The 26,887-nt window shown below is 48.3% G+C and overlaps 1 protein-coding gene across 5 annotated transcripts in view; it reads left to right on the forward strand.

Annotated features, from left to right (window-relative positions):
* Positions 1–26,887, forward strand: part of RABL6 (RAB, member RAS oncogene family like 6) — a 55,128-nt gene extending 28,241 nt beyond the window's left edge. For 3 of the 5 annotated variants that reach the window (XM_085076540.1, XM_085076539.1, XM_085076538.1), the window contains 7 exons: positions 8,209–8,561; positions 10,798–10,963; positions 19,355–19,573; positions 20,192–20,540; positions 22,565–22,736; positions 24,425–24,474; positions 25,133–26,887. In XM_085076540.1, the coding sequence (XP_084932666.1) occupies positions 8,209–8,561; positions 10,798–10,963; positions 19,355–19,573; positions 20,192–20,540; positions 22,565–22,736; positions 24,425–24,474; positions 25,133–25,336 (1,513 nt within the window). In that variant the 3' untranslated portion in view covers positions 25,337–26,887. The remainder of the gene's footprint in view (positions 1–8,208; positions 8,562–10,797; positions 10,964–19,354; positions 19,574–20,191; positions 20,541–22,564; positions 22,737–24,424; positions 24,475–25,132) is intronic. The other 2 variants (XM_085076537.1, XM_085076541.1) reach the window with 2 other exon arrangements.

Below are 26,887 nucleotides of genomic sequence, written 5' to 3' on the forward strand. Positions count from 1 at the left end.
AGCAGTGCTGTTTCCACAGCATTCACCTCATTCCTCTCCTCAGGGACTAGTTAGTCACCTCATGCCTTCAGTAATCCTCTTGATGTCCCTACTCAAGGGACTGGGCTGTGTGGGCTGTGCTGTCAGATGGTTTTCCATACTTTTGTTTGTACTGCTTCAGTAATGGGAGGATACTTAAAAGAATCAAGAGTTGGCAGAGTTCTTTCAAACTCACAGCACAAGATCTGGCTGCTTCATCATCTCTTGCCCTTACAGCAGTTTTAGCATTTGCTGGGATTCCATGTGAGCAGCTCACAAATTTCAGCACTTTTCAGCAGAAAAACAGGTTGGACAGGGCTTGGAGCAGCCTGGTCCAGTGAAAGGTGTCCCTGCCTGTGGCAGAGGCATGGAATGAGATGAGCTTTAAGATCCCATCCAACCCAAACCAGTCTAGGATTCTGCAACTGAGACAGCTGTCTTCTGCCATATCTGCCTCTGGGTTAGTCTGCATTGTACTGGCTCTGAGAAGCATGTGAGATCTTAGAGAGATCTTAAAGGCGGCAGCAGCAGTATGGTAGTGGTGGAGGGATGGCCAGAGCTCCTAGTTCCAGCAACAGGTATTAGACTAATAAGTATTAGTCCATCCAGTGGGACCACAGTGCCCTGGTGGGAAGCTGTTGGCACTGTCAGGCTGCAGAATTAGCTTAACAGGACCTCAGAAATATCAGACCCTGACAAAAGAGGAGTTGCTAAAATATTAAAAAAAAATACTTATCTCTAGATTCTGGTTTAGCAAATCAAGTGACCTCTTCATGCAGCTGGCCAGTTCCTGCGCATTCATATCTGTACTGAGACCAAAATCCTTTCAGAAAATAACACTTCTTTAAAGAAAGGGCTTTAAAATACCCATGGAAGCTTCCTGGCTAGAGGCAGAGATCCCAAAAGAAAAGCACCAGGCAGCATCATGTCTCAGTACTTTGATCACACTGACTAAGAGTGCTATTTTAGGGTTAGTAAGGTTTTTCTCTGCACCTCAGGTAGAAACAGAGTCTGTTTGTTCAAGTGGCACCTCTGTGACACAGATGAGCTGCAAAGGGGTTACTTCAGCCCTGGAGTGGAAAGGTTTGCTCTTCCTATGCTCAATTTTTATCCCTATAGGAGGTCTCCAGGCTTGAGTTTTAGTTTTTTTGAGTTTTAAATTGAGCCAAAGACCCAATTTAAAGAAATACTCACATTCATATGTCAGAGAATCCAGGTTTGGGTAAAGTTTCAGCCTTAATAAATAATTCGGGCTGGGAAACACAGTACCTGTGGACTCAACAATATGTGGTGGGAATCAGAGCTTGCAACAATGAGGCAGTTTTACAGTGCTTGTTATTATGGCTTGGGAAGATCCTTTCATCCATGCTTGTCAGATGCCCATCATTTTGGGATTACCATGTTTAATATGCTATGTCAGTGAATGTCCAAGTGAGCATGTGGTGCATTGTCTGCTGCTGCTCGCTCTGTTGTGCACAGCATGTGTGTTGCTGCACTGTGACTTGGTGACCCTTGACAGATCACAGAATCACGGAATCATTAGGTTTGGAAAAGCCCTCCAAGATCGTCAAGTCCAACTGTTAACCCAGCGCTGCCAAAGCCACCACCAGACCATGTCCCCAAGTACCACATCCACATGTTTTTCGATCACTTCCAGGGATGGTGGCTCTACCACTGCCAGGGCAGCCTGTTCCAATGTCTGACTGCCCTTTTTATGAAGACATTTTCCCTAATACCCAACCTAAACCTCCCCTGGTGCAACTTGAGGCCACTTGCTTTTTCCTTTTTATTGTTTGTTACTTGGTAGAGCAGCCCAACCCCCACCTGCCTACACCTTCTGTCACAAGGCCATTGTGTTTGTTGCTTCACTAGACAGCACTGGGAGTTCTGCTGTGTGTCACCCAAATTGCACAGCAAGGGGAGGTGACCATGGACATTTGGGGCCATAGGCCATGGTGTGGCTGCTGCAGCATTTCCTTGGAAACCATTCCTGCACTCCTCACATAAAATCAGGCCACAGAGCAAGGTGAGGTGACAGAGCTAGGACATCTTGGTTATTCCATTCATCCCTGTGCACGTCTGGTAGCTACTCTGTCACAATGACCGGTGCTAAATTTGGCTCAGTGAGAACAGAAAGAGAATAAGAACCCTTCCTCCTGCTGCAGTGGGGGGGGAACCTGAGGACAAAACGTCACTGATGCAAAATGTGGATCCCAGAGACAACACGAGGTGGCACACGATGCTGCCTCTTCCGCCTTACGTAAGCCAGCCTGGGAAGCCACTGCCTGGCTGTGCCTGTGGGAGACACACTCTTCTTCCAGTTCTTTCCCTGTATTTAGGCTCCTCGCTGCCTGACACACCTCTTTTTATGTTTTCAATGCTGCTAAAAGAACATTTCAGCCCTTTTTGAGTTCTTGAATTCTTATTAAACAATAGTGACTTTTATGCTGTTCCTGAATTTGTACCTAATTTGCTCAGTTTCTCCATTTTTAATTGTACCCAGCTTATCTTCTGTTTTCAAGGAAAACTTGTTTATGTTCAGTGTGCCCATTCCCCCATAGAATGGTGACAGAGCTGGACAGCCCTTTTAGAGAAGAAATATTCCCCAATATTCAACCTAAACCTCCCCTGGCACTACTTGAGGCTGTCTCCTCTCACCCTGTGGGTGCCAGACCAGTGACTGCAGACAGGCATTTGGGCTGCCCTGCTGAGGACTCTGCTTTGGGGAGACATGTTCCCCTCAGGGGCAGTTTTAGTCACTGCAGAGTCATTGATTGAGGGGCTGGGGTTTTATTTACCTGGTTGGTTTTTTCCACACTGAGCATAGTTAGTAATTTCAGGAAGACTGTGGTGCTGAGTAACACCAGCACTGTGGCAGGACGAGCTGCTGCTGGAGCTGTTCTGTGGTATCCTCCATGGTATGGAAATACAGGTCTGGAATGACACCAGCTACAGGCTGAATTACCAGTTGGGAAAGTAAACCCATTCCTGCTTTCTCTTCCCCCTGCCCTACTTTTATCTCCTCTTGCTGTGAATCCTTGTGGTCATCAGACAGGTCAGGAGCCAGCCTGTACTGGAATGGGACTCTATCTAGGTCATATTTTTTGGAGGTGCTGCATTAAGAATTAAGTGCATCTAAGCCTGTCATCATCAGTCTTGCTAGAGAAGTGGGGGACATGGAGCATGTCCTGTATTTTATGGAGTAGGGAGTTATCCTGCTGCATCCATTTTGTCAGGTGGAAAACAAGACAACAGCAGGAATTAAACCTGCTTGGCCATTGATTCCACATTCAGGGACGTGGGCTAGGGGGGATATGTATGTTTAATGAGCCCAAAACAAGCACATGGAAATCTAACCATCACTAACCCAAATTCAATTGATATCATACAGCCGATTAATCTTCATTTTCACAATTAATAATATAACCCATAGCCTTTCTTGCAGCAAGAAATACACTTGAACAACTTATCACAGCACATTAGAACCAGGAGCCAAAAAGCTTTAGGCTACTGCTGTCTTCAATATTAAATGAACGTGAATGCTAACAATTTTAGGAATTGTGAGGCTAACAAGTCCTTTTGTGTTTTTTGTGTTCACCCTGGGAGCAGAGCAACAGTAACCTCAGGCCCTGATGAATTTTTGTTCCCAGAGAGCATGCTCATCTTTAAAATTGCATGAAAGTCTCCTCTTGTGAGCAGGTCCAACCACCAGTGAATTACTCAGGGATTTGAGGATGTTTTGGACTTGTTACTTGGTCTGTAATGGAAGGATTGAAAGGCAAATAAGGAACCCTTATGGGTGAGGACAGATGACCTGTCTGGATATGCACGGTACGTTTGCATTCTCTGTATCCCAACGGAACAACGGTTCTCAGGTGTGAGTTCACCTTGTGCTTTAGCAGGACTTGGTCTGCTGCATCCAGTGTGGGCATGAAGCTGGTTATTCCACAGTAAGGTTTCAAGTGAGTCCTTTTGCAAATGACTGATGGATAGAAGGAGGAATGGACAGATTGTATAGAATCTGAGAAAAAACAGACACGTAGCAGGTTTGGCCCAGTGTGTTCCCAAAACAGCCACACTTGTGCCTCTGAGGAGTGTGTGTAAAGCCAGAGAAAGCATTCATGCATTATGTAGTATTTTCAAAGTGTGGAGGATGCTTAGACACGTCCATCCTGGAAACTACTGTGAGTTTGCTGGCAGCATTTCATGTGTGCTGGTTTTCCACCCACCTTCCTCACAGAAAATCTGACTATAAAAACGAAGCAGAGCTGGTTTATGCAGCCCATGTAGAACCAGTGTCAGAGCACCCTGATTTCCCCAGCACAAGGCTTGGTCCACGTGTCTCGTTGGAGATAATGGAGATGACATGAAGCACACATGTCACAGCTGTCTTCAGTGCTGTGCTGGGGCAAGAGTATTTGTTGTGCTGTCCCCAAATAACCATTTGTATCTTCCTGCTAAAACAACTTGCTGTCTCCTGTTTTTATGCACTTCACACATGGTAGGTGACAAAGGTACAGGTGCAGACAAAGCCTGCATGTGTATTACTCCCCAGTCTAGTTGTGCTGGAAGGAAGGATGGCACTCTTTATACTTCAGTTATGTAGCATGGCGTTTTTCCTCCAGCTCTTAAAATTCATGTGTTTCTGCAGGAAAAACAGGTGGTAGTCACAGCCTTCCCTCCCTCTGGAGCTGGCTACTTTCCCAGAACAAAGCAGGTTGTTTCCAAAATGGGCAGCTTTGGCAGAACCAAGTACAGTAAATCTTCAAATACCCTGGTATTGTTAAGAATGTCCTGTGCTTTGTTGAGTCCAGCTTTAAGTACTCTTTGAGCTTCGTGTTCTATATCCTGAAGTGACTCTATGCATTCTTTGTATCTCCTTGTTCCCAAATATTCAGTGTACAATCATCTTATCCTACCTGAGTCAGCCAGTTGCCTTGATGGTGAGACTCGGTGACCTGAGGCTCAGAGGTTGTTAGTTCTGGTTTGGTGCAGTGTTGGTGATTTAGGTGTTCCCACAGGCAGTCAGGGAGCCCAGCACAATCAGGAGAATGAGCAGTGCTGGCAGCAATACCTTGGCTGCTGGGTGCAGCAGTGCCCAGGCTTACAGGCTTCCATCCAGGATTGCTGTTGCTATAAGCAGGAACAGGGGTGCCTGTAGATAAGCTGGGATTAATCTCTCCTCACAGTTGGGAGGCAGGAGTCTTTAACCCTGAGTAGGGCTTGGTAGGACAAGCCACAAAGCAGAGCTGTTCAGCTGTCCTGCCTTTGGCTCACCAGAAGCTCTGGATGAAAGCTGGGAGGGGAGGAATGGCAGAATTCAGCACTCAGCACGTGTGTTATGGAGCTGAGTAGTTGCATATCCCGTGCAGGCAAAGCTCATTAATGCCTTTTCAGGCCATAGCAATTCATATGGTTTAGGGATAAAGATTCTTTGCTTTGTTGGACCAGCGCTGAATTGCAGGGCCCTGTGGTTTGCCCTTCCCTCGCCACAGATGCCATGCATACCCTGCTTGGAGGATGCTGAGCAATGGTCCCCCTCGTCAGGAAGGGAGCGTTGTGCGATAGCTCAGCCCCACAGCACAGTGACAGAGATGTATTAAGCACACACTGTTATGTTCTTGCAGCATGTGTGATGTATTGTGCACCTTCCAAACAAATCTGATGCAGTCCACAGAGCTCAGTGCAGGAGTTAAACTCCGTTATGTTTTCTCTCTGGTGCATGACAAATCCATGCATCATTTTCAGTGGAATGTGTTGTCGTGCATCTTGCCCCAGAAGAGGGAAGATAGGGAATGGATGCTGTGTTGCATGCTCTGAGCTCAGCTCTGCCAGGAGCTCATGTTGGTATAGCCAGTGTTCTGGGGGGAATAATCCTTGTGCCAGATCCTGGTGGAAGCATCAGTGAGGCCACCACAGTGCAGCACTGATTTAGGTGCCTTGACAGTCTGCAGCTTCCTCACAAGGGACAGCAGAGGGACAGCACCAGTCTTTGCTCTTTGTGACCAGGGACAGGACCTGAGGGAATGGCTGGAGCTGTGTCAGGAGAGGGTCAGGCTGGATATCAGGGAAAGGTTCTTCCCCCAGAGGGTGCTGGGCACTGCCCAGGCTCCCCAGGGATAGTCATGGCCCCAAGGCTGCCAGAGCTCCAGGAGCATTTGAACAACACTCCCAGGGATGCACAGGATGGGATTGTTGGCATGTCCTGGGCAGGGCCAAGAGTTGGATGATCCATTTTATTTCTAGGACATTCCATGGTGCTATGATTCTGTGCCAGCAGTCTTGGGGGACAGGCAGTGGACAGCATGTGACAGCCAGGCTCCTGCATGTTTGGGATTGCAGTCTTTAGTCCAGAGTTCTGGAATGAGCAAAGCGGATCTTTCCCCGTCATTCTCATGTGGTGAACTAGGAGCGAGAGCACTTTTTTCTTCACCCTTGAGTAGAGGATGACTTTGTTTGTACTGTTGAATTTCTTCCTATTTCTGTAACTTGGGATCATCCAGTTCTATCTGTATCTTGTCCCTGTCCTCCTCTCTGTTGATGTTGCCTCACTAATTCTGCATTTTAGTGCTGCCCTTGATCTCCACTTTAGGCAGTGACTTAGGAAGGACTGCTGGTTTTCCAATTCAAGTAACAGCTTCCTGGGGCTAGCAGTTCCCTAGGGCTCCAGACTGCTGGTCACAAACTATATTATTTTGTTCCTTAAAAGTATATCAGGTTACTGCCTTAAAATAGGAAATTATATCTCAAGGAGGCTTAGAGTCTCTCAGCCCCTGCTGTTCGTGTTCTGCTCAGCAGTCAGTCCAGGGAAGGTTCTGGCTGGCTCAGGTCTCTGAAGGACGAGGTCATGCTCTGTGTGGGAGAGGAGGCTATGCTTTGACATTCTCATTGCCTGGAGCACAACCAAGTCTGTCTTGCAGAACCAACTGAACCCCAAGCCTCTATGCATGCATTCATTAAGCTCAATGAAATGAGAGGCAAGACTGGGATGTGCTGGATATTATATAAGATTCTTCACTTTGGATGTCCTCTCTATATCTCTCAGCTGTGCAGCATGTAGCAAATCTGATTTTCAGACCATTTTGTGGCAAGAATTTGTCTCTGTCCGTGTTTCTCTGCACACAGCTTGTGAACAGGCTGCTGACCCTGCAGGCTGCAGAGAGGCTTGGGTTAGGCTTGGGTTCCTTTTGGAAAAGGAAAGAGCTTTTCATTCTCTATAGCGGTACAGGCTTTAATGCTCTTCCAGTCAGGAACCCAGCCAGGACCAAAACCTGCTCCAGAGCTCCTGCTGCTTGGCTCCAGTGCCTCCCGCACAGAGCGAGAGTGTGTGCAGGCGAGAGTCTGCATGTGGATCTGCACTCTGTGAGAAGGATAATGGCAGTCAGTCTTCTCTGAGCCCTCAGGACAGCTCTTTTCTTTTGATGTTCAAGGATTTGCCTCTCAGATCCATTCTTGGCTGATAAAGAGGCTATTATAGCAGCTGAGTTTTCTTGAGCACTGATTTCTTCTGCAGAATCTAAAAGTGTACCATTCCTACAGCACTTACTCTTTTAGAGACATATGTCCAACAACTGACTTCAGGTTGCGTTTCAAGCCCTGGCATGTTGTTATAGTCTGTCTATTCAGGGAGTTCCCAGTAGTGTGGCAAATAAAAGTTTCATCCTGCAGTGCAGAGCAGGCTAGGATTCTCCACACCTCGATGCAGATCAGGTGAGTTCGGCTCATGTGGGTAAGCCAGATTTATTGTGACCCGGGAAGTCACAGCATCACTGGAAGCAGATCAATACCATCCAAAGCCCAGCTGGAAGCAGACCCATACCCTCCCGGCTCAGCACACAGCCAAATAAAAAGGGCTTATATAAAGGAGGGAGAGGGACTTTTTATATGAGCAGGTAAAGACAGGACAAGGGGCAATGGCTTTAAACTGACAGAGGGTAGGGCTAGATGGGAAGAAATTCTTCCCTGTGGGGTGGTGAGACACTGGCACTGGTTCCCAGAGAAGCTGTGGCTGCCACATCCCTGGAAGTATCCAAGGCCAGGTTGGACTTGGAGCAGCCTGATCTAGTGGAAGATGTCCGTGCCCATGGCAGGGGGGAAAATGAGATGAGCTTTAAGGTCCCTCCCAGCCCAAACCAGTCTGGGATTCTGAGATTCTCCATTCCTTATATTTGTAATTTATCTTCCCTGCAGCTTCCTGGAAATGATGGAAGCCCGAAGTCAAGGACACACGTCACCACTAGCAACGAATGGGCAGAGCCCTTCCTCTGGCTCCCAGTCACCCATTGTACCTCCAAGCTCTACATCCACGGGCAGCTCCAGCCCCAGCACACCGCAGCCGCCGCCACCACTTGCCACAAGCTCCACCATCTCTCCTGACCCAGCCCCATCCTTCTCACCAGTGCCTGTGCCCGAGGCCCCACAGCCCCCTACGCCTGCCCCAGCTCCCGTGGCCCCCCCGGCTACAGCCCCTCCGCCCAAGCGTGGCATCATTGCACGGCTCTTCGGGACATCTCCCGCGGCAGAGCCCACTCCTCCCCAGCCAGGTACGTGTTGGTGCCCCATCCGGGCAGGATGTGAGCCACAGGCCTTCCACTGTTTTCATTTTTTCCCTGCAAGAGGCTGAGCAGACAGGTGTGAGAAGGCCACAGGCCTGCATGTGCAGCAGGTGTCCAGGGAGTGCTGGGCTCTCATTCTCTATTTTTCTTCTGATCAGCATTTTAGTTTAACTCTGTGCTGGATGGGGACTGTGCCCAGCCAGCTGAGTGGTAGTTTTGACATGCTTAAGAGGAAGATCCTGAACACACAGGAGACACTAATAAAATAAATAAAATGTCAGGTTCTTACCAGGACCACAAATACCTCTTGAATAGCAAGAAAAAGGGCTAGAGAAGCTATTTGAATCACCGTCATTGCACACATGTGGCAGTCCAGAGGAGCTCCTGTGTGTAACAAAGAAGTGGAGTGGTGTGTTTAAAGGTTATTCAGCCAGAAATGGTCACGTAGGTCCAGGCTCCACAGCAGATCCCCCTCTGGGGAAATCTGCTCCTTCAGAACAGGAGGAGGGAGCCCTCAGCTGCTGCCTCAGTGCTGGTACCTGGCAGAGCAGCACACCCCTTGGTCTGGACCCTGCCAGACAGAATGCCAGGGCAGAGGCATCAAGGGTTCGTTGCATGTAATTTTACTGATCTGGACCATAATTTGCCTGTCACATTCACTTTGTTTGCAGAGCTAACTGGAGCTGCAGAGCTGGTGCTGCCTAAAAATTGTTACATGGTTTGAGTCACCCTTTGGAAATACCTTCCCTCTCACACTGGCTCACAGTGCTCCTGAGACACCCACAGAGAGAAAGAGGAGGTGCTGGGAACATGAGTTGCAATTTCAGATGTTGAAATGGTTTGGTTTTAGATCTGCACACAGTGTTCTGCATCCTGTGCTTCTTCCCAGATATGACACAATGCACCCATTTTGGTTTGTTTATGACTCTTCCTACCCAGAGAAAACAAAAACAAAAACCAAAGAGGAGCAGATGTTAGAAATTCCTTGTCAATAAAAAAAACCTTTGTCATTTTGGTCTGTAGAAAAAAAAGACAAGTGGTCTACTACCAGTGTTACAGTAATTTGGTTTGGGGTTTTTCTTCTTCTTCTCTTTTTTTCAACTCCTTCTTAGCTTGACAACTGTTTTGTGGGCTTGTGACTTACAGCCCTGATATCTCGGAATGCTTAGGGGACAGTTGCAAAAGGCAGCCAGGAAGAGCTGATGTGTCAGTGTTGCAAGGTTTCTGTACTGTGCCAGTGGCCTGCACCTCCACCAGAACGTACCCAGGGACCAGTTCACTGGAAAGCAGCTGAAAAATTATTGCTACCAAATAATACTTGGTTTTTCTGGGACCTGCTACTTAAACTTTCTCTTGAAGTCTTGAAGTAGTAATTCTTTTGGCTGTGGTTTAGCTTACGCCAATGCTACTCTATGGCATTAGTAGTAGTGTTTGTATGCAAAAGTAATCTGAAAGTTGTGCTAAGAAGAGCAAAATCTAGAAAGAAAATCTAGAAACAGCAAAATCTAGAAAAAAAGACCAAAATCCTATTTAACCCAAAATAAAAGAGTCTAGATGTGAAGTGCAGCATGAGCAGAGGAAAAAGATTGAGTATTGCAAATTCTGGAAAGATTAATCACTTCAGGCTTCTCAGTTATGCTAATTTCATGAGTTTCATCCTAATGCCTTGAAGATGGGTAAGTGGTTTATTCTACAAATAAACTGTATTAAAGTCAATGTCTATTTGAGGTAGCTCTTGAGCTTTTGTTTACACAGGACATCTAAAAGCACAGCGTGAACAATTTTGCCTTGGACAGTTACTGCTGAAAAAAGCAAGTGGATATGAGAGGGAGAACTGAACAGTCTGGAAAACGTAAGAGAACAGTGAAGGGACATCCCTCAGGTGCAGTGCACTTAGCACAGGTATAATAAAACCTGTGGTACAGTCAGTTGCAGCATTCCCTGGAGAGCAGAACCAGCCCTTGCCAGAGAAGTTTTCAGTCGTCTAAGAGCCGGGGTCAGCCTGGTGCATTCTAAACCACAGCAGCCATAATCTGTGAGTGTCTTCATGTGAGACTCTGGACTGGTTTATATCCTGTTCATAACTTTCCTCTTCCCTTGCTGTGGAGCCATGGTCCTGCCTTGTGGCTGCTGCCGCCCTGGGCAGCGCACATCTGGAAAAAGCCAATTTCTGTTTTGCTTGTGGTGACACCCATGTTTTTTACAACTTCTGTCGATAATGCAGATCCTGCTGCTGCCACTCCTCCACCCCACCCTGCAGCCCCTGCCAAGGTACAGAGCGTGGAGGACTTTGTTCCCGAGGACAGCCTGGACCACAGCTTTCTGGAAGACCTAGCACCACAGAAAGACAGAGGGAAACCACAGGCCAAACACCGTGTGGATAGTGAAAGGTAAGGGAAGGAGTGTGGAGGGAGGGTGGCACAGGGACACAGCTGGATGTGCAGCCTGGCTAATGTGATGCGACCATTCAGTGATTACAGGGCAGTTAACTGCCCCAGAGCCTTTCTGGCTGGGATATGGTCAGTTGTGGCATTCACTGTCTCCCACTTAGTGACAGACACTGCTCCCTGGGAAGGGGGAACTGCAGGAAAATCAGATTATTGGCTTCCTGGTGTTGCTGTCTTGCTTTGTGCTCAAGTTAAACCACTGGATCCTTTCGGTCAGGAAGGGATCTTCCTTGTGGCCAAACACACTGAATCATTTGAGATATTTTCTTTCTGGAACACTGTGCCCTTTGCACTGATACTGTGTTTTGCTTAATGAATATTTTCCTTCTGCAAAGGCACAAAGTGTGGTCAAACTCCTTTGTGACCTGGTCCTGTCATTGCTGAGGCACCATTAAGGGATTTGAGGTTTGAGGGGTTTGTTGGAGGATGCTTGGGGACACTCCAAAGCTCTGTGGGATTCTGGAAGGAAGGATGGAGAATATCGTGCTACTTTGGAAGTGTCACTGCATGATTGCCTGCAGATTCCAAAAAATTCCTAGGGGGTGCCTTTCTTTTTCTCTATCTGTGTCTAATGTTTCTTCCCAGCATTTTCTCTCTAAATTGGAGAGACATGGATTTGATGGATGATGTGGAATGGGCTGGATATTCACATCCAGAGATGAGTGATCTGTGGCTCAATGTCTGTTTGAAGATGGTTGGTGTCCCTCAGGATTTGTACTGGGATGTGGACTTCATCCATGATACAGACAGGGGGATTGAGGACACGCTCAGCAGATTTATTGACAACACCAAGCTGAGTGGTGTGGGTGACATTCCTGAAGGACAGGATGTCATTCAGAACCTGGACAAACACAAGAAGTGCCCCATGGGAGCCTCATGAGGTTCACCATGGCCAAGCTCAAGGTACTCTACCTGGGTTGGGGCAACCCCCGGGATCAATCCAAGGTGGAGAGTGAAGGGATTGAGAGCAGCCATGGGGAGAAGGACTTGGGGGTGCTGGTGGGTGAGAGTTGGACATTCCCCAGCCCTGAATCGCTGCATGCCCTGGGCTGATGCCCCAGCATGGGCAGCAGGGGAGAGAGGATTCTGCCCTGCTCAGGTGAGACCCCACCTGCAGAGCTGCCTCCAGCCCTGGGGGCTAACATCAGAAGGATGTGATGCAGCTGGAGTGAGTCCAGAGGTGTGGACCCCATGGAAATGCTCCAAGGGCTGGAGCCCCGCTGCTCTGGAGAAAGGCTGGGAGAGCTGAGGGTGTTCACCTGGAGAAGAGAAGGCTCTGGGGGACCTTTTTGTGGCTCTTCGGTATTTAAGGGAAGATGAAGAGAGAGGTCTGTTGTAATAGGACAAGAAATGGTGGTTTTAAACTAAAACAGGACAGATTCAGACTAGGTATAAAAAAGAAGTTTTTACAACGAGGGTGGTGAGGCCTTGGCACAGGTTGCCCCAGGGAAGTGGTGGATGCCTCATCCCTGGAAACATTCCCAGTCAGGCTGGGTGGGGCTCTGAGCAACCTGATCCACTTGAAAATGTCCCTGCTCAGTGCAGGGGGTTGAAACAAGCTGAGTTTTAAGGTCCCTTCCAACTCAGACCAGTCTGTGATTCTATAATTATCTCCTCCAAATTGCAGAGCTGTGCTTATGCCATAAGCTGGATTTTTCTTTTTTTTTTTTGTTTCCTTTTTTTCTTTTCCCGCCTTTGATGTTTTTAAACCAAAAAAAGGGAAAGGGGATTGTGTATACTGAGCTGCTCAGACAAGAGGATGTGCAGCGAGCTGTCTGAAAGCAGGCTATATCATAAGAGCTGACCTAAGCGTACTCTCAGGCTCTGTATCCTTTTGCTCAGTATATTCCTTGCTTGCTGCCTCTTGTCATCAACACTGGATTAACCAGGAGAGTAATTAAATGCTGACACTGCTCATCTGTGAATGTGGTGGATTCTGCATCTTTTGACATCTTTTTCATGATCCGATGTTCCCTCCTTCAACCGCAGCAACTTTAAATCAGTGCTGTGTGTGAGGCTCAATGCCTGTGTAATGCAGGTCAGCCTGAATCATCATCTCTTGTGATGGCAGAACATGTGAATGTTTTATTAAAACAAAAAAAAAAAGAGGCAAGAAAAAAGTGGTGGTTGCTGGCAGTGTGCTGGCCTACAAAGCATCTTGCTCGTGGCTGGGGCAGAGCTTGGATATTTTTCTGGGTTTAACAAGGAATTGTCAGGAGAGCCAAGCCTGACCTTCTGAGAGACTGGGTCCTGAGATGGCCTCAGAGCTCTGGAGCTGCAGTTCTGCTGTGGGCAGGAGGCTGATCTTTCACAAAGGCTTCTCTGCTCCAGAGTGTCAGTCAGTGTAAGCAGATAGGTGTGTTAGATAGTATAAAAAGTCAGTGTCGGACAGGGGTGCAGGGACCCTATTGCTTGGTTTAGAGTTCATCCTTTGCTTGCAGTGATACCCAGTGCAGTCAGAACAGCTCTGTTTTCCTGAGAGCAAACCTTGCAGCACATCCCTGCAAATTTACATGCTCATTATTCCTCTGCAACCTGGCATCCATGGCTCACGCTGGTTTCTTCTATATCTCACACAGTTTTCTCAGTGGTCTGGCAATTTTCCATTCTGTTTCTTGCCCAAAAGGGCCTACTAAAATAAGCCAGATGTGCTGAAATTCAGAGATGCAGATATGGTTCTGACCATCACCTGCAATAACAATTTTCCTTCAGGATGCCGGTTATAGCCCCATGGTAGCCAGGGACAACATTCCAGTTCTGCAAGCACTGTCCCCGATAATCAGCTTCTGCTGCAGTGAGGAGGTGGTTGTAATTGCCACAAAATCTGCTGCAGAAATTTATCTGTGACCTAAGGAGCACAGTAGATCTGTGAAATCACTCAAACCTCAGGAAGATTTTTTTGGTTTTAAATAATAGAATCCTGGAAGCTGCTTTCCTTGTGAATCGGCTTGAGGAATGATGCCTGAGAATGTCCGAGCAAGATGCGTTCAGGTCTCTTAGTTATTTTGAAGCAGATACTTGAGTGTTGAGCTTACACAAGAGAATGAATCTGTTATGGATTCATTCAGCATTTCTTCTGGGTATGCTGGAACCAAGGGCAAGCTCCAGAACTGAAGTGTCATTGAAGATGTGGCAGAAGAATGGACCATGTTTTGAGAATTTGTGAATTTTACTTCTCCTACCCAAGAGGAATTGCCTCAGTGACTGTGAGCAGGAGTCTTGCAGGGAGCTCCAAGAAGGCCTCAGTGCACTGAGGTTTCATGTGTGGAGCAGAGATACATTCACAGGGTTGGAAGGCAGCTTGGGTGTCATCCAGTTCAACCTCCCCCTCATCCTGGACCACTCAGAGCTGGTTTCCCAGAACCAAGGGTTTGTTCCAGATGGTTTTTTAATATCTCCATGGATGGAGAATCCACAACCTGTCTGGCAACTTGTGCCCATGCCCAGGCATGCTCTCTGTGGAAAAAGTGTTTCCTGATGTTCGTAGCAAACCTCCTGAGTACCAGTTTGTGTCCTTTGCCCCTTGTCCTGGCACTGGGCAGCACTGAAAAGAGCCTGCTTCCATCTTCTCTGTACCTCCTTCAGCTGTTTAAATACCTTTATAAGGTTCCCCCAAGCCTTCTCCAGGCTAAGCAGTCCTGGCTTTCATGTGGGAGAGCCTTTCCTCATGTCAGCAATGCTCCAATCAATCACGCTCATGGCCCGTCACTGGACTCACTCTCTCTACTGTGCCCATGTCTCTCTTTAATGAGGACACCCAGAGCTGGCCACAGGACTCCAGCTGTGGCCTCACCAGTGCTGAGCAGAGGGGCAGGATCACCTCCCTGACCTGTTGGCAGTGCTTTTCCTCATGAAGACCAGAATACCATTGGCCTTCTTGGCAGCAGGGGCACCTTGTTCAACTTCACACCCCCCAGGCCTGCCAGCTAGTGACCTGTCGAGCTGATGACCCTCAGAATATATTGGTGCATGGGGTTGTTCCTCCCCAGGTCTAGGACTTCACTCTTCCCCTTGCTGAACTTCGAAAGATTCCTGTCATCCCATTCCCAGCCTGTCCAGGTCCCTCTGAGTGTCAGCATGACCCTTCTGGAACATCAATCACTCCTCAAGTTTGGGGTCACTGCAGACTTGCTGAGGGTACACTCTGCCTGTCATCCATGCCATTAATGAAGGTGATAAAAAGGACTGGGCCCCATATTAAACCCTGGGGGTGCACTGCTGGTTTCTGGCCACTAAGTAGACTTCATGCCCAAGTCTGCTCTCCTGAACTCCAGCTTGCTTTTTACCTTCCTCCTTGCCCTTAGGATCCTGAACTTCACCAAGGCTGCCTTTGACCTTCATCCTCCTTCATTTCTTGTGGGTGAGGTCCAGCAGAGCACTTTTCACTGGCTCCTCTATCCCTTGGAGGAGAAGTTACCTTTAATGCACTCTGGGAACCTTGTGCATTGCCCACATCTTGCTGTCTTGTCCGTCTAGCAGGTACTAGGTTGGTTGAAGTTCATGAGGACCAGGGCCTGTGAACATGAGGCTGCTCCTGTCTTTTTTGTACAAAAGAGCTTTTCTTCCCAGCAACAGGGCAACGTGTTGCAGGCACCCACTATGGTGTCACCTTTACCTGTTCTCTCTTGAGCCCTGACCCCCGAGCTTTCAGTTGGCTCCTCTTCCTTCCCCAGCAGAGCTCATTGTGCTTCATCTACTCCTCACATGGAGGACAGTTCCTCAGGAAGGAGGACAAGGTCTGGTCCTGCTGGAAACAGGATGTTGTGTGTCACTGAACTGCTTCCTGAGCTCTGGGATGTGCTTGCTGCCACATGTAAGAATCTGTTGCTCTCCTTGAGCTTCAGAAAGGCTGTGAAGTCTGGCATTTGTTGAAGTAGGGAATTCTTGATTCTTTTGCAGTGGTGTTACGTGAACTTCCCATTCCTTGCTCCATAGCATCTCTAAAACAACAGAGCAACAATTTTCATGGAACAGTAATACTAGGAAAAAATATGTTTGTTTCCTGAAATGTGCTCTCAGTGAAGAACAGAACTGTTCTCCCCAAAGATCAGACAGCTGTCCAACCTTTTTGCACTCACTGACAGCTCTTGGTGTTGCTATAGCTAAATCCCAGCAGAGGTCTAAGGAGATGGAGTCCTGGGTTTTGTTCAATGGTATGTTGTGGTTCTCTGACTTGCAGTAGAGAACTCCCTGAATCAGTTTCTTTACCAGTTAATTAGGAAGGTATTTCAATCTCCCAGTTTGCTCTTTCAGAACTTAATTTGCTGCTCTTTAACCTGAGCCAGCATGTATGTGAGTGCACCAGAGGAGCTAATCCGGCTCCAAAGCATCTTGCCCTTGGCTTCTGCTGGGTCAGGCTGGCCTGTGTTTCTGATCTTTCTTTTCTACATCCTTAGACATTTATCTTAAACATGGATGAGATTTCTGTGTCCTTACATCTGAAGGGCTTTGAATTGGTTCTTTGCTTTTATGGATCTGTTATGGATTCAGTGGTGCCCAGCTGTGCCAGCCCAAGGGAGGGAAGCCAAGGTTCACAGCAGAGGGCCAACATCTCCTAGAACAGCCATGCAGGCTCATCCTGCAGCATGGGATTCTGCTGTGGGATTCCCTCAGCTTACCTGCTTTATTAGCGCTCGGGTTTTTTCTTTCTTTAGCCTTTTAAAAGGATGTGGCAAGAGCCCTTGAGCTCCGAGGGCTGTGGGAACACAGCCAACCAGGTTTGAGGATGTGAGCTCAGGTTGCAGCAGGGTTTGCTTCCTCCTCAGCAGCTGATCTGTGACACACCAGAGGCTCACTGAGGACACCCCAGGGGGCTCTGTGATTACTAGCTCAGAGCTGACCTCAGCAGCATCATTTTGCGGGGGGTACCTGCACAGTGCAAACACACTGGCCCAGTGCTCACACCAGCATGGCAGTGCTTCAAGGGCTGGAGGAAGTGGTGCAATGTGCTTGGGTTTGCATGCTTTGCCTTCCTTCCAGCTGGAACCTCAGGACCACAAGCTGATCCTAATTTTGCCTTGTCAGAGCCTGTTTATGCTGCAGCAGTGATTTTCCTGATATATATTCACTCCATTGCTCTGCTCTTACGCTGTCGCTCAGCGATCTGTGCTGGCTGGAGATGGAGGCAGGGTTCTCACTATGAAAGGACGTGACCCACTTTGGCAAGGGGGTGTACACATGTGGGTGTTCCATTTGGACTGGGAAAGCTTGAAAGGCTGCAGGTCTGTATGGAGTGTGGAAGGACAGTGGCAGCAATCTCTGAAGAGCCCCAGTGCCTAATAGGGCAGTGATGTGTTAAAGAAAGGCAGTGTGTCTAGTTCAGAATAATATCCTGCCATTTTTAGGATGCGACTCCATTTTCTTTTCAGTGCGTTTCAAGAGGAAACCCTGCCAGTGCTTTGAAAACGGGAGGAATCACTCACTTGCCATTCCTCCAGCCTTGGGGGCTGGTTGGGCACCAGTTTTCCTCTCCTTTGTGTGGTTGGGCTGTGTGCCTGCACCCTGGCGTGGTGTGAGAGCAGCAGTGTTAGTGATGAAGGGGCTCTTCAGCAGCCTGGCCATGCTCAGCTGGGCACTGAGAGCAGGTCCTGGGAGCAGAGGGATCCACGCTGAGAGCAGAGGGAGGGCTGATGTTGGCCCTGGTCTTGGCACTCTAGCCCAGACAAGCACTGGTTGTGATCACTCTGTGCTGCACCGGGTGTCATCAACGTGGTGGCCCATTGTCACAAACAACTCCAGTGTCTGTTGACAGATGTGTTAACTCTTTAAAACTATCCTGTAAAGCAGTACCCAGCCATACAGAGGAGCCAGACTGAGCAGTTAGTATCATCCCAACTCTGTTTAGGGTTTTTCTCATCTCTCCTGCGCATCATCCTCCACTGTCTTCCAGTGCTTGTCCTGTGCTAGTGACTGGGAATACCATCTACTACCAGTTTAAGGATTTTAGGGTTTTGTTTATGTCTCTACAATTCAGTCTGTTCCAAGCTATAATATTTTTTTTGTCCCTGTGTAAAAATGAAGACTGTGCTTGTACAATCCAGGTGGCATCATTAAAAGGGCAGTGACTTGCATGTAGGGTTGTCAGGAAGGAGCTGGGTATCTCTTGTGGATAAAGCAAACAGAACAAGGAATGGTGATGCAAAGGCTCATCACCAGAGCCTGGGGAAAATACCTATATTCCTGACATAAGCAAATTTTTCAGGAAATGTTAAAATTGAGTCCTAAGGACATTCACACAAAAACCTTCAATTTCAGCTGCAAAGTTCTCAAGCTGCCTCTGAACACAGAACTGTGCTACATCCAGGAAGGCTGACAGTCTCCCAGCGCTGTCAGTGTGTCCTTAGGTTAATTTAATTTGGGCACTGTTAAAGCATGGCTATGGTGTCTGGGTATCTGCCTGCTTCAGGGAGTACCACAGAAATAGAAATGATTCCAGGAAGCTAATAGCTGCCAGTCAACTCCCATAGCAGTGATGATGTATGATCAGGTTTAATTACAGGATGTGGGGATGAAGTCAGGCAGTTCCCTTGGTTTGACTGACTGATCCTTGCGTGGTGGATGGAGCTTCATGTTCTGATGGAGCTGGGGCCACAGGCTGCTCTGTACCACTGACCTTTTCCAGCCACTCATTTCCAGCTTGAGGGACAGCAGCTGCTATATGACACATCCTCTGCTGTAGCCCATTTGGTGCAGGGCTCGTGCCACTGCTGCTGCTTGTGGGGACCAGATCCTGCCTTGGCTGGGCAGTGGGCAGGGGAAGCCTGACAGTGCACAGAACTCCCGACTGGTTTGTTTTGGAAGGGACCTTAAAGCTCATCTCATTCCACCCCCTGCCATGGACAGGGACATCTTCCACTATCCCAGGCTGCTCCAAGCCCTGTCCAGCCTGGCCTTGGACACTTCCAGGGATCCAGGGGCAGCCACAGCTTCTCTGGGCACCCTGTGCCAGGACCTCAGCATCTTCACAGGGAGCAATTCCTTCCCAATATCCCATCTAACCCTGCCCTCCTTCAGCTTGAAGACATTCCCCTTGTCCTGTCCCTCCTGGCCCTTGTTCAAAGTCCCTTTCCAGCTCTCTTGGAGCCCCTTTAGGCACCGTGAGGGGCTCTAACATCTCCCCAGAGCCTTCTCTTCATCAGGCTTAACTATCTGAGTTTTCAGCCTGTCTCCATAGCAGTCATGCTCCAGCCCTTTAATCACCAGCAGCCCCAGGCTGAGGACGTGTCCCCTGAAGCTGGCTGTAAAAGCCAGGCCAGCCTCAGTCTCTGTGCAGGGGGAGGCCAGTCTGCACAGCACATCCTGGGGTGCCATGTCTGATCACTCTTTGTTTTGCAGTGATGGAGAGGCACCCGGGGGGAACCCCATGGTGGCAGGTTTCCAAGATGACCTGGATCTGGATGACAAAATCCCTAGCAGACCAATGCTGGCAGCAGAACGGGTGCCCAGCAAGAACATCACCCTCTCCAGTGAGGAGGAGGAAGAGGAAGAGGTGAAGGACTCTAAGGTCATCCTCATACCTGATGGAGACAAAAATACGGAGCAGGAAAAGAAACGGTACAAAGCACAGGCTGAAGTGTGGGGTTGCACTGGCAAACCTGGACCTCTCCTCAGCCCTGCTACTGACTGTGTGTGGCCTCTGAGAAGTCTTGGTGTCTCTTCTGTGCCTGTTCTTCAGCTGTGAGCTGTGGCTGTAGTTACTGTAGGTGTAACTGCTGTGTGCGGTGTGTTGTGCCCCATGCCTTGGAGCACTGCGCTCCTGTGGCCACTGGGACAGCTCTGCTTGGGAGTACCTGCCTGTTTTTCCTCAAATTTGAACAAGAGCCTGGAACTGAGCACTAGAATGGCTGTGGTGGTGTGGGGAGGAGAGGGGAGTCAAGTCTTGGGCGAAGGAAGGGATTGGAGTCACTCACCACACCCTGTGCTGGGGAACTATGAGCTGGGTCATGTTCTCCTCATACTACATCCTGTGGGGTGAGGGTTAGTATTATGGTTAGGGACACAAGGATTATCCTCAGCCTGCGTGGTGCGTTTGACCACACACCCCCATGGGATGCACTGCCTCTCCCAGTGGGACGCACGATGCTGCCCTTGAGGTAGGCTCAGCTGCTAATTGCGCTTTGCTTCACAGAATAGGGTGGGACAGGCTCTGACAACTTACTTCTTTCTTCTCAGGTCTTCCAGAAATTCTCTGAAACCACAGAGTGAAGCAATTTTGACCAAAGCAACTGACCCGAAGCCTCCTGACAGTTTACCTCCCCGTTCTGGGTCTGAACGAAACAGCAACAGCAAGGGCAACACAAGCCTGCCAGCTCCTACTGCTGCCCCCACAGCAACAGCCCAAGCCTCAAAGGCCACTGCCCAAAACAAAGGACTTGCTTCCAAGCAGAAAGTGGTCAAAGAGGAGAAGCCTGAGGAGTCTGACAGTGATCAAGAGGGACCAATAGCTACTCAGATGCTCTCATTTGTAATGGATGACCCAGACTTCGAAAGTGAGGATTCTGACAGCCAAAAGAAGAAAATGGTAAATAACAAGCCCGTGTTGCTGTGAACTGTGCCGAGCTGAGCTGAGGAAGGGTTGAGGAATCTCCCTGAGCAGAGCCTTCATCTGCTTTCCCCTCCCTCAGCAGCAGTCACAGTAAGGCAGGTGCTAAGCAATGTGCAGAGATCGATGTGAGCACAAACCCAGCAATGCTCTGAGCATGGAAGCCACATGACAGAAAGAGCCATAGAATCACAGATCCATAGAATACCCCGAGTTGGTTAGGACCCAGAAGGATCGAGTCCAGCTCCTGGCCCTGCACAGACACCCCAACAATCCTACCCTGCCCTTGAGAGCATTGTCCAAACACTCCTGGAGCTCTGTCAGCCTTGGGGCCGTGACCATTCCCTGAGGAGCCTGGGCAGGCCACCCTCTAGGGGAAGAACTTTTTCCTAATATCCTGCCTAGACATTCCCTGACACAAGGCTTGTGTATACAAACACGAACAAGATTTGTGCTTGTGTGTTTTACTGTTCTGTTTTTTCTCAGCCAAGCCAGCAGTGTGGGAGGTACAAATTACAAAGCCGTTGGGTTTTCACCTGAACTTTGACATGCAGAAGGGTGTCTCAGCCAGAAAGAGCAAGCTCATTGCAGTCAATCCAGCAATAAAAAGGCCATCACAAAATTTGCTTGGCAAAACTTTAAGGGAAGAAGGAAGGTCTGCCTGGGAAGCACTTTCCAGGATAGCAGAGGTAGCTGTAAGGCCTGTGACATTCAGCACATGTCTGCAGTTATCTGCTCAAACACAGGATGCCCCAGAAGTCCCCTCACCTCCCCTGTGTTACAGGTGGAGAAAAGACTTCTCCTGCCCATCTTCTCTGCACTGGTCAGAACTTGCTGCATGGCTTGAGATATCCCTGATGTCAGTGCCCTGTACTCACAACCTGCAGAGCAATCTCTGGAAACTGCCACCAGTGATTTGGGATGGGCAGTGGCTGTTCAAGGATGTCCTGATGTCTGGATTAGCTGGTGTTCAGGGGTCCCTGTGTTTGCATCATTCCAGAATCCTGTAGAAAGGGCTGTTGTCCCAGTTTCTTTGACTTTGCTGATGTGTCATGCAGTTTATTAAGTAATTCTCCATTCATTTTGCATCTTCACGTCCTGCTTTTCTTGGCAATTTAATATGAAAGCAGAAGTCTTTGGAGCAAGCTTCCATCTCTTGCATGCACCAACAAGAAGCAGCAGTGTCAGGGAATGCCTGGCACAGGGAATGCTCCAGAACAGGTGAATGCTTTGCTTTTGCAAGGTATACTCATCAGGCAAAGCAGTACAGCCATCACTATTAGCAAGGTGGGGACGTTGCCTCAACCAGCAGCACAGCAAGACCATGTCCCATCAGTGTACAGGGATGCGAAGTGAGGTTGGATAACAGGTTCTGAAGAGGATCAGTTGACAAGTATCAGAAGATCATTGAACTGAATTTCCATTCCCATCATGCAGAGACAGGATTTTTGGGTGATTTCCAGGCTCTGCAGCATCCTGGGGTTTAGCCCACATTGAAGGGGCAGATTTGCCCTGGGAGCACATTCCCTTTTGGCTCGATGAAGGGAATTGTTGTGCAAACACGCTGCTTCCTTGGCCCTGCTGCCTCTGCTACCTGAGACCCACAGAGCTGCACAGCAAAAAGCTCTCAGGGCTGGAGGGGAGTTTTCAGTCTATTAGGTTGGATTTTCCCAAAACAGAGGTGCCTCCTTTAGGGCAGGAAGAAGCTAAGAGAGTTGAAGTTCTCGTTTAATCCCTTTACATTGGGAATTTGATTTCAGCAACCCCAGTGTGAAATTCTCAGAACACCCTTGCCAGTACCAGTGCGACTGAGGCATTTTACCAAGGCAAAAAATAGAGCTCATAAGATCCAGGGCATTGATTTCCAGGCAATAACAGGTCAGTTCAGCTGCAATTTCCTTCTCTCCTCCCCACCTGCTGACATCTGACATTTTTGTGTGCAAAATGGTTAGAGATTTTGGTTGAAGTGTTTGTCATTGTTGTCTGCCTTTGCTTGTCTCTAGGATGAATTCCCAGTGCGGGAAGATCTCTCTGAAATATCTGATGATGATACCTCACTGGCAAAGCCACCCCAACCTGTGAAATCAACAGTCCCCTCCTTTAAACTGAAAAATGACTCAGATCTCTTTGGCTTGGGTCTGGAAGAAGCTGGTCCTAAGGAGAGCAGCGAGGAAGGTAAAGCTCACACATTATTTCCACTCTTGCTGCTTTTGTTTGTCAGGCATCTGTTTTTTCCAGTGTTTCCAGGGTGTCAGCAAACCAATTTGCACTAAATAAAATACCCTCTAACTTCATGCAGTGCCCTGTGTGAGTCTGTAATCTGGTTTAACACAGCATAAATAACTTCTAAGTTTTTCCCCATGAAGAGGAGAGCTTGGCTTGTCCCTGGCACCAGCCATGGATTATTTTTGTCCCAGCTGCAAGCAGAAGCACATCTTTCACAAGCTGCTGCAAGAGGCTTCCTGCTTAGCCTTCTGTGCCTGGGAAGTGGTGTTCAGCAATTCATTGCAGTGTCCACCCCCTGCAGAATTTGGATCAACGTGAGCAAAATGCTCTGACATACCCTGCCAATTTTCCTCTTCTGTTGCTGGGAAAGATGGGGTGGAATCCTGAACACAACCTAAGCATTCCTCAGGCTTTATTTCCACCCCCCCCTCACCCCCCCCCGTTCCCTGAGGGAACAAATCCTACTCATGCAAATAATTCCTGCTGTCTAGGCATTACTGCAAAGCAACTTCCTATTGACCTGCCCCAAAGTCAGCATGAAAGATGGGAAGCTAAAGATTTAAGGAGGGAAGAAGGCTGTGAGCAGCACCAGAGAGAGCTCCTTGAATAGCTGTTCCAAAAGTGTACAAGCAAGGTGTCACAGGCTGCCATGGTTCCATCGGCTTGTCACTCTGAGCTGCTGAACAGCAGAGCTTGAAATAGCTGTAAGTGCATCTGCAGAGGCCCAGGTCAATAATTTAAGTTCAGTTTAGATTCTTAAATAATTAAACGTGGGTTCCTCCTATCACTTCTTTTGGGGATAAATATAAAACCATCTCTTGGTTGTCAGTGATTGGAGCTTGACTGGCAATTAGACTTCTCCATTTTACACATCAGCTGAGGAAAAAGGCGTGTGTAGGTAAGAGTGACAGTCAAATAGCGCATGTGAAATGTGGGGCTGTCTTGAAGCCTCTTGTGAAGCAGCCAAGCAGGTACTCTTCTGTTCAAGGGGGTGTTGTGCAAAGGCAGTGGACAACAACAACAGCCGAGTCATCAGCCACAATCATGTGGGACACATGACAGGGATAGACTCTGGGCCTCATTTGACAGTGTGAATGTATTCACCCCTGTAGAGCAGAGCTGCAGCAGGGATGCTTTGGGAATGTAATTTTCATACACAGTGTGAGCAGCAGTGACTGTTGGCCTGTCAGGGTGTCCCATCTGCTGACACCGTGTCCTCGATCATCCTCAGAGAAGACGCCTGGGAGGATTTCCATCCGAGGGAAACTGTTCCCAGGAGCTCTTCTTCAGTTCTGGAAATAACAATTCAGTCCCAAATTTGGCCTTTGGTCCAGCTTGTAGAGCTGGTCTCTAGACGTGTTTCTTAGTAGCTGTGACACAGTGAATACTAGGTCAGTGTTAATAACACAGATCATATAATGTTCATAATTAAACAAGACAGATATGGTTGAGGGAAGGTGTGAGTGTGGGGCCTGTGTTGCTTCCCGAAGGGGCACAGTTTGTCCTGGGGTGTTGGCATTGCCTTTGCCCGTGGCTCCAGGATGGAGCATTTTGTTCTGAAAAATGAGGCCAGGGCAGAATGGCAGCTCTTACCATTTAAATTGGTTAAACACAATGGGTTTTTTCTGCTTTAACAGATAAACAACCTTCTAAGGAGAAAAAGAAGAAGAAAAAGAAAATGAAAGAGGTACTGTTTAATTCCTCAGATCTGCCATGTTACCCACCTGCCAAGAACAGGGGTGGCCTTCTGTGGTGTCCTCCAGGGACTTGGTGGACTCCCTTCCATGTTCGCATCCTGCAGCTGATCTGTGCCTCCCAGGCTCTGCAGGCCACTGAACTTCAAAGCAAGCTTTTAGAGCAGTTGAATTTTGAAAAGGGAGTGAGTTCATAAAATACACAATGAGGCAGAGCAGTGCATCTCTGCTGGACTCTGTTCTCCTAGCACCATGATTTTCCAAGCAGAGGGGTGCCCACAACAGACGTAATCTCAGGGAGAGTGAGGGAAGTCTGCAGGAGGCTTTTTCTGTGCCATTTAAACCTGTCCAATACTGTGGTATTGTTGGGCACAAACTGCCTGACAGACCAGTGCTCTGTATAATCCAGATGGTCTATTCTTCTGTCCAAACTTGCAAAAACTAACACCAGGTGCTTCTGGTGCTTCAACCTAAGTAAGATTCCTGATCCAGTTGAAAATGTCCCTGCCCATGGCATGGGGGTTGGACTAGGTGAGGTTTAAAAGGTCCTTTCCAACCCAAACCATTCTTCATAGCCAGGTGTCAGGGCAATATATTCTGGGTCACTGCCACACTCAGAGGATTTGCTAATAAAAATGTTCTCATTTGCAGGAGGAGGACAAGTCCGTGAAAAAGAAGAGCAAACACAAGAAGAGCAAAGAGAAGGAGGAGAGCAAAGATGAGAAAGAGAAAAAGAAAAAGAAAAAGAAGAGCAGGGAGAAAAGCAGCGAGATAGATGAACTTGAGGCTTTTCTTGGTGGAGGAGGTGCCGCCATGAGCAAACCACGGGGCGGGGGGGACTACGAGGAGCTGTAGTTTTGCTGTGAGTGGACTCTGCACCATGGCTGTCTCCATCTTCTATGATGAGTCACCCCAGCACAGGCACAGATGTGTAAAGCTTTGGCCCTTTGCTCTCTCAAACCAGAGTGAGCAAAACAAAAGCTTTACATCTGTGTGTGCTGCTCTGGTGCATCGTTACACAAAGAAAACCCAGCTGAGATGTACATGAGCCGGGGAAGGTTCAGGGCATAGCTCCCAGGCCTGCTTTCAGGCTGTCAGTTTTTCTCCTTCCAGAGATGCCCCGTCAGGTCACTGGCAGGCTGTGGGGCGAGAGCACGTGCCTCCTGCTCCGTCCCTGCTGCATTCCACTCCTGCACACCTGAAATTCCTGTCTTGTTAAGAGGAGTGCAACAAAACATGCCACATGAACGCATCATGCTCGACTGTCTCAAGTCTTTAACTTCTTATCCTTCCTATTTTTTTAAGGAGAAAGGTGATATTGGCCATTGCTTCACCCAGCAGTTGATGAGCTTTAAGTCAAGCAGATCGTGCTATGGTACAGCTCCCTAAAGCAGCAGGCACAGGAACAGTGTGAGAGAGAAGAGTGTGTGATTGTTAAAGTCCTTTGAACAGGACCTTTCTGCGCAGCAGCTTAATTAGCCCTCACTGGTGCTGCTGGTGGAATTCATGAAGCCCATTGATTTCCGTGGCCCCAGTGTCCCAGACACTACATGTAAGCTGCTATGCAGTTTGGGAAGACAATGAAAAGTGCAAAGTACTAACCTGAAAGAGAGAAAAATCAGTGCTTTTCTGCATTTCCCACCCTTGAATTTGCATATTCCAGAATCCCCTGCTGCTGGGACCTCTCAGGGACATGACTCCATGTGGAAATGAAGATATCCAGAGCTTCAGAGTTGGCTACAGGGCAGTGTTGGCATGGCAAGGCATTTGCTTCTCAGGCATTTTACCATCAGACTGTAAACCGTGGCTGCTGCTCTGTACCAAGAGGGACCAGCACTGCAGCTCAGCAGCATCCGTCCTGCTCCAGCTTCTGCCCATCCTGCAGCCAGCCAGTGTGCTACCTTTCCTGCCCCATGCAGAGAGCTTCCTCTGTCCCATGAGTTTGGGAAGCCTTTTAGTTTTTGCTTTGAACTTAAACCCGTGGATTGGTACCTGCTCTGATGGGCACTACAGCCACCCTTTGGCACTCACCTGTGTCTCAGTGAGCAGCCCCTGTGTTTGATGGAGCTGGTCAGTTCTCTCTGCCCCTCCTGGTTTGGGTCTGGGGTCCCTTGCTCAGCTCAGACAGTGAAGCTCCCTCCAAGTTCTGAGCATTACATTCCCCTCTTGCTTGTAAGTTGATTTGAGGTTTGGTTTTGTTCTCCCTTACCCCTTTTTGTTGTAAAATGTCATCCATGAAATCCAAACTGGAGTTTCCTTCTGCATTCCTATAAATCAATGTGTTCTTTTGATCCATTATCCATTTTAGAGTTGTCTTGACCAGCAGGCATTTCCTGCTCCATTTTTCTTGTGCCCAAAATGCACTTATAACCATTTCCCTATAAAAGAAACTGGTTTTTTGCTGCA

This window comes from Lichenostomus cassidix, chromosome 17, assembly GCF_008360975.1.
Source record: "Lichenostomus cassidix isolate B80296 chromosome 17, HeHo_3.0, whole genome shotgun sequence".
Classification (NCBI taxonomy): Eukaryota; Metazoa; Chordata; class Aves; order Passeriformes; family Meliphagidae; genus Lichenostomus; species Lichenostomus cassidix.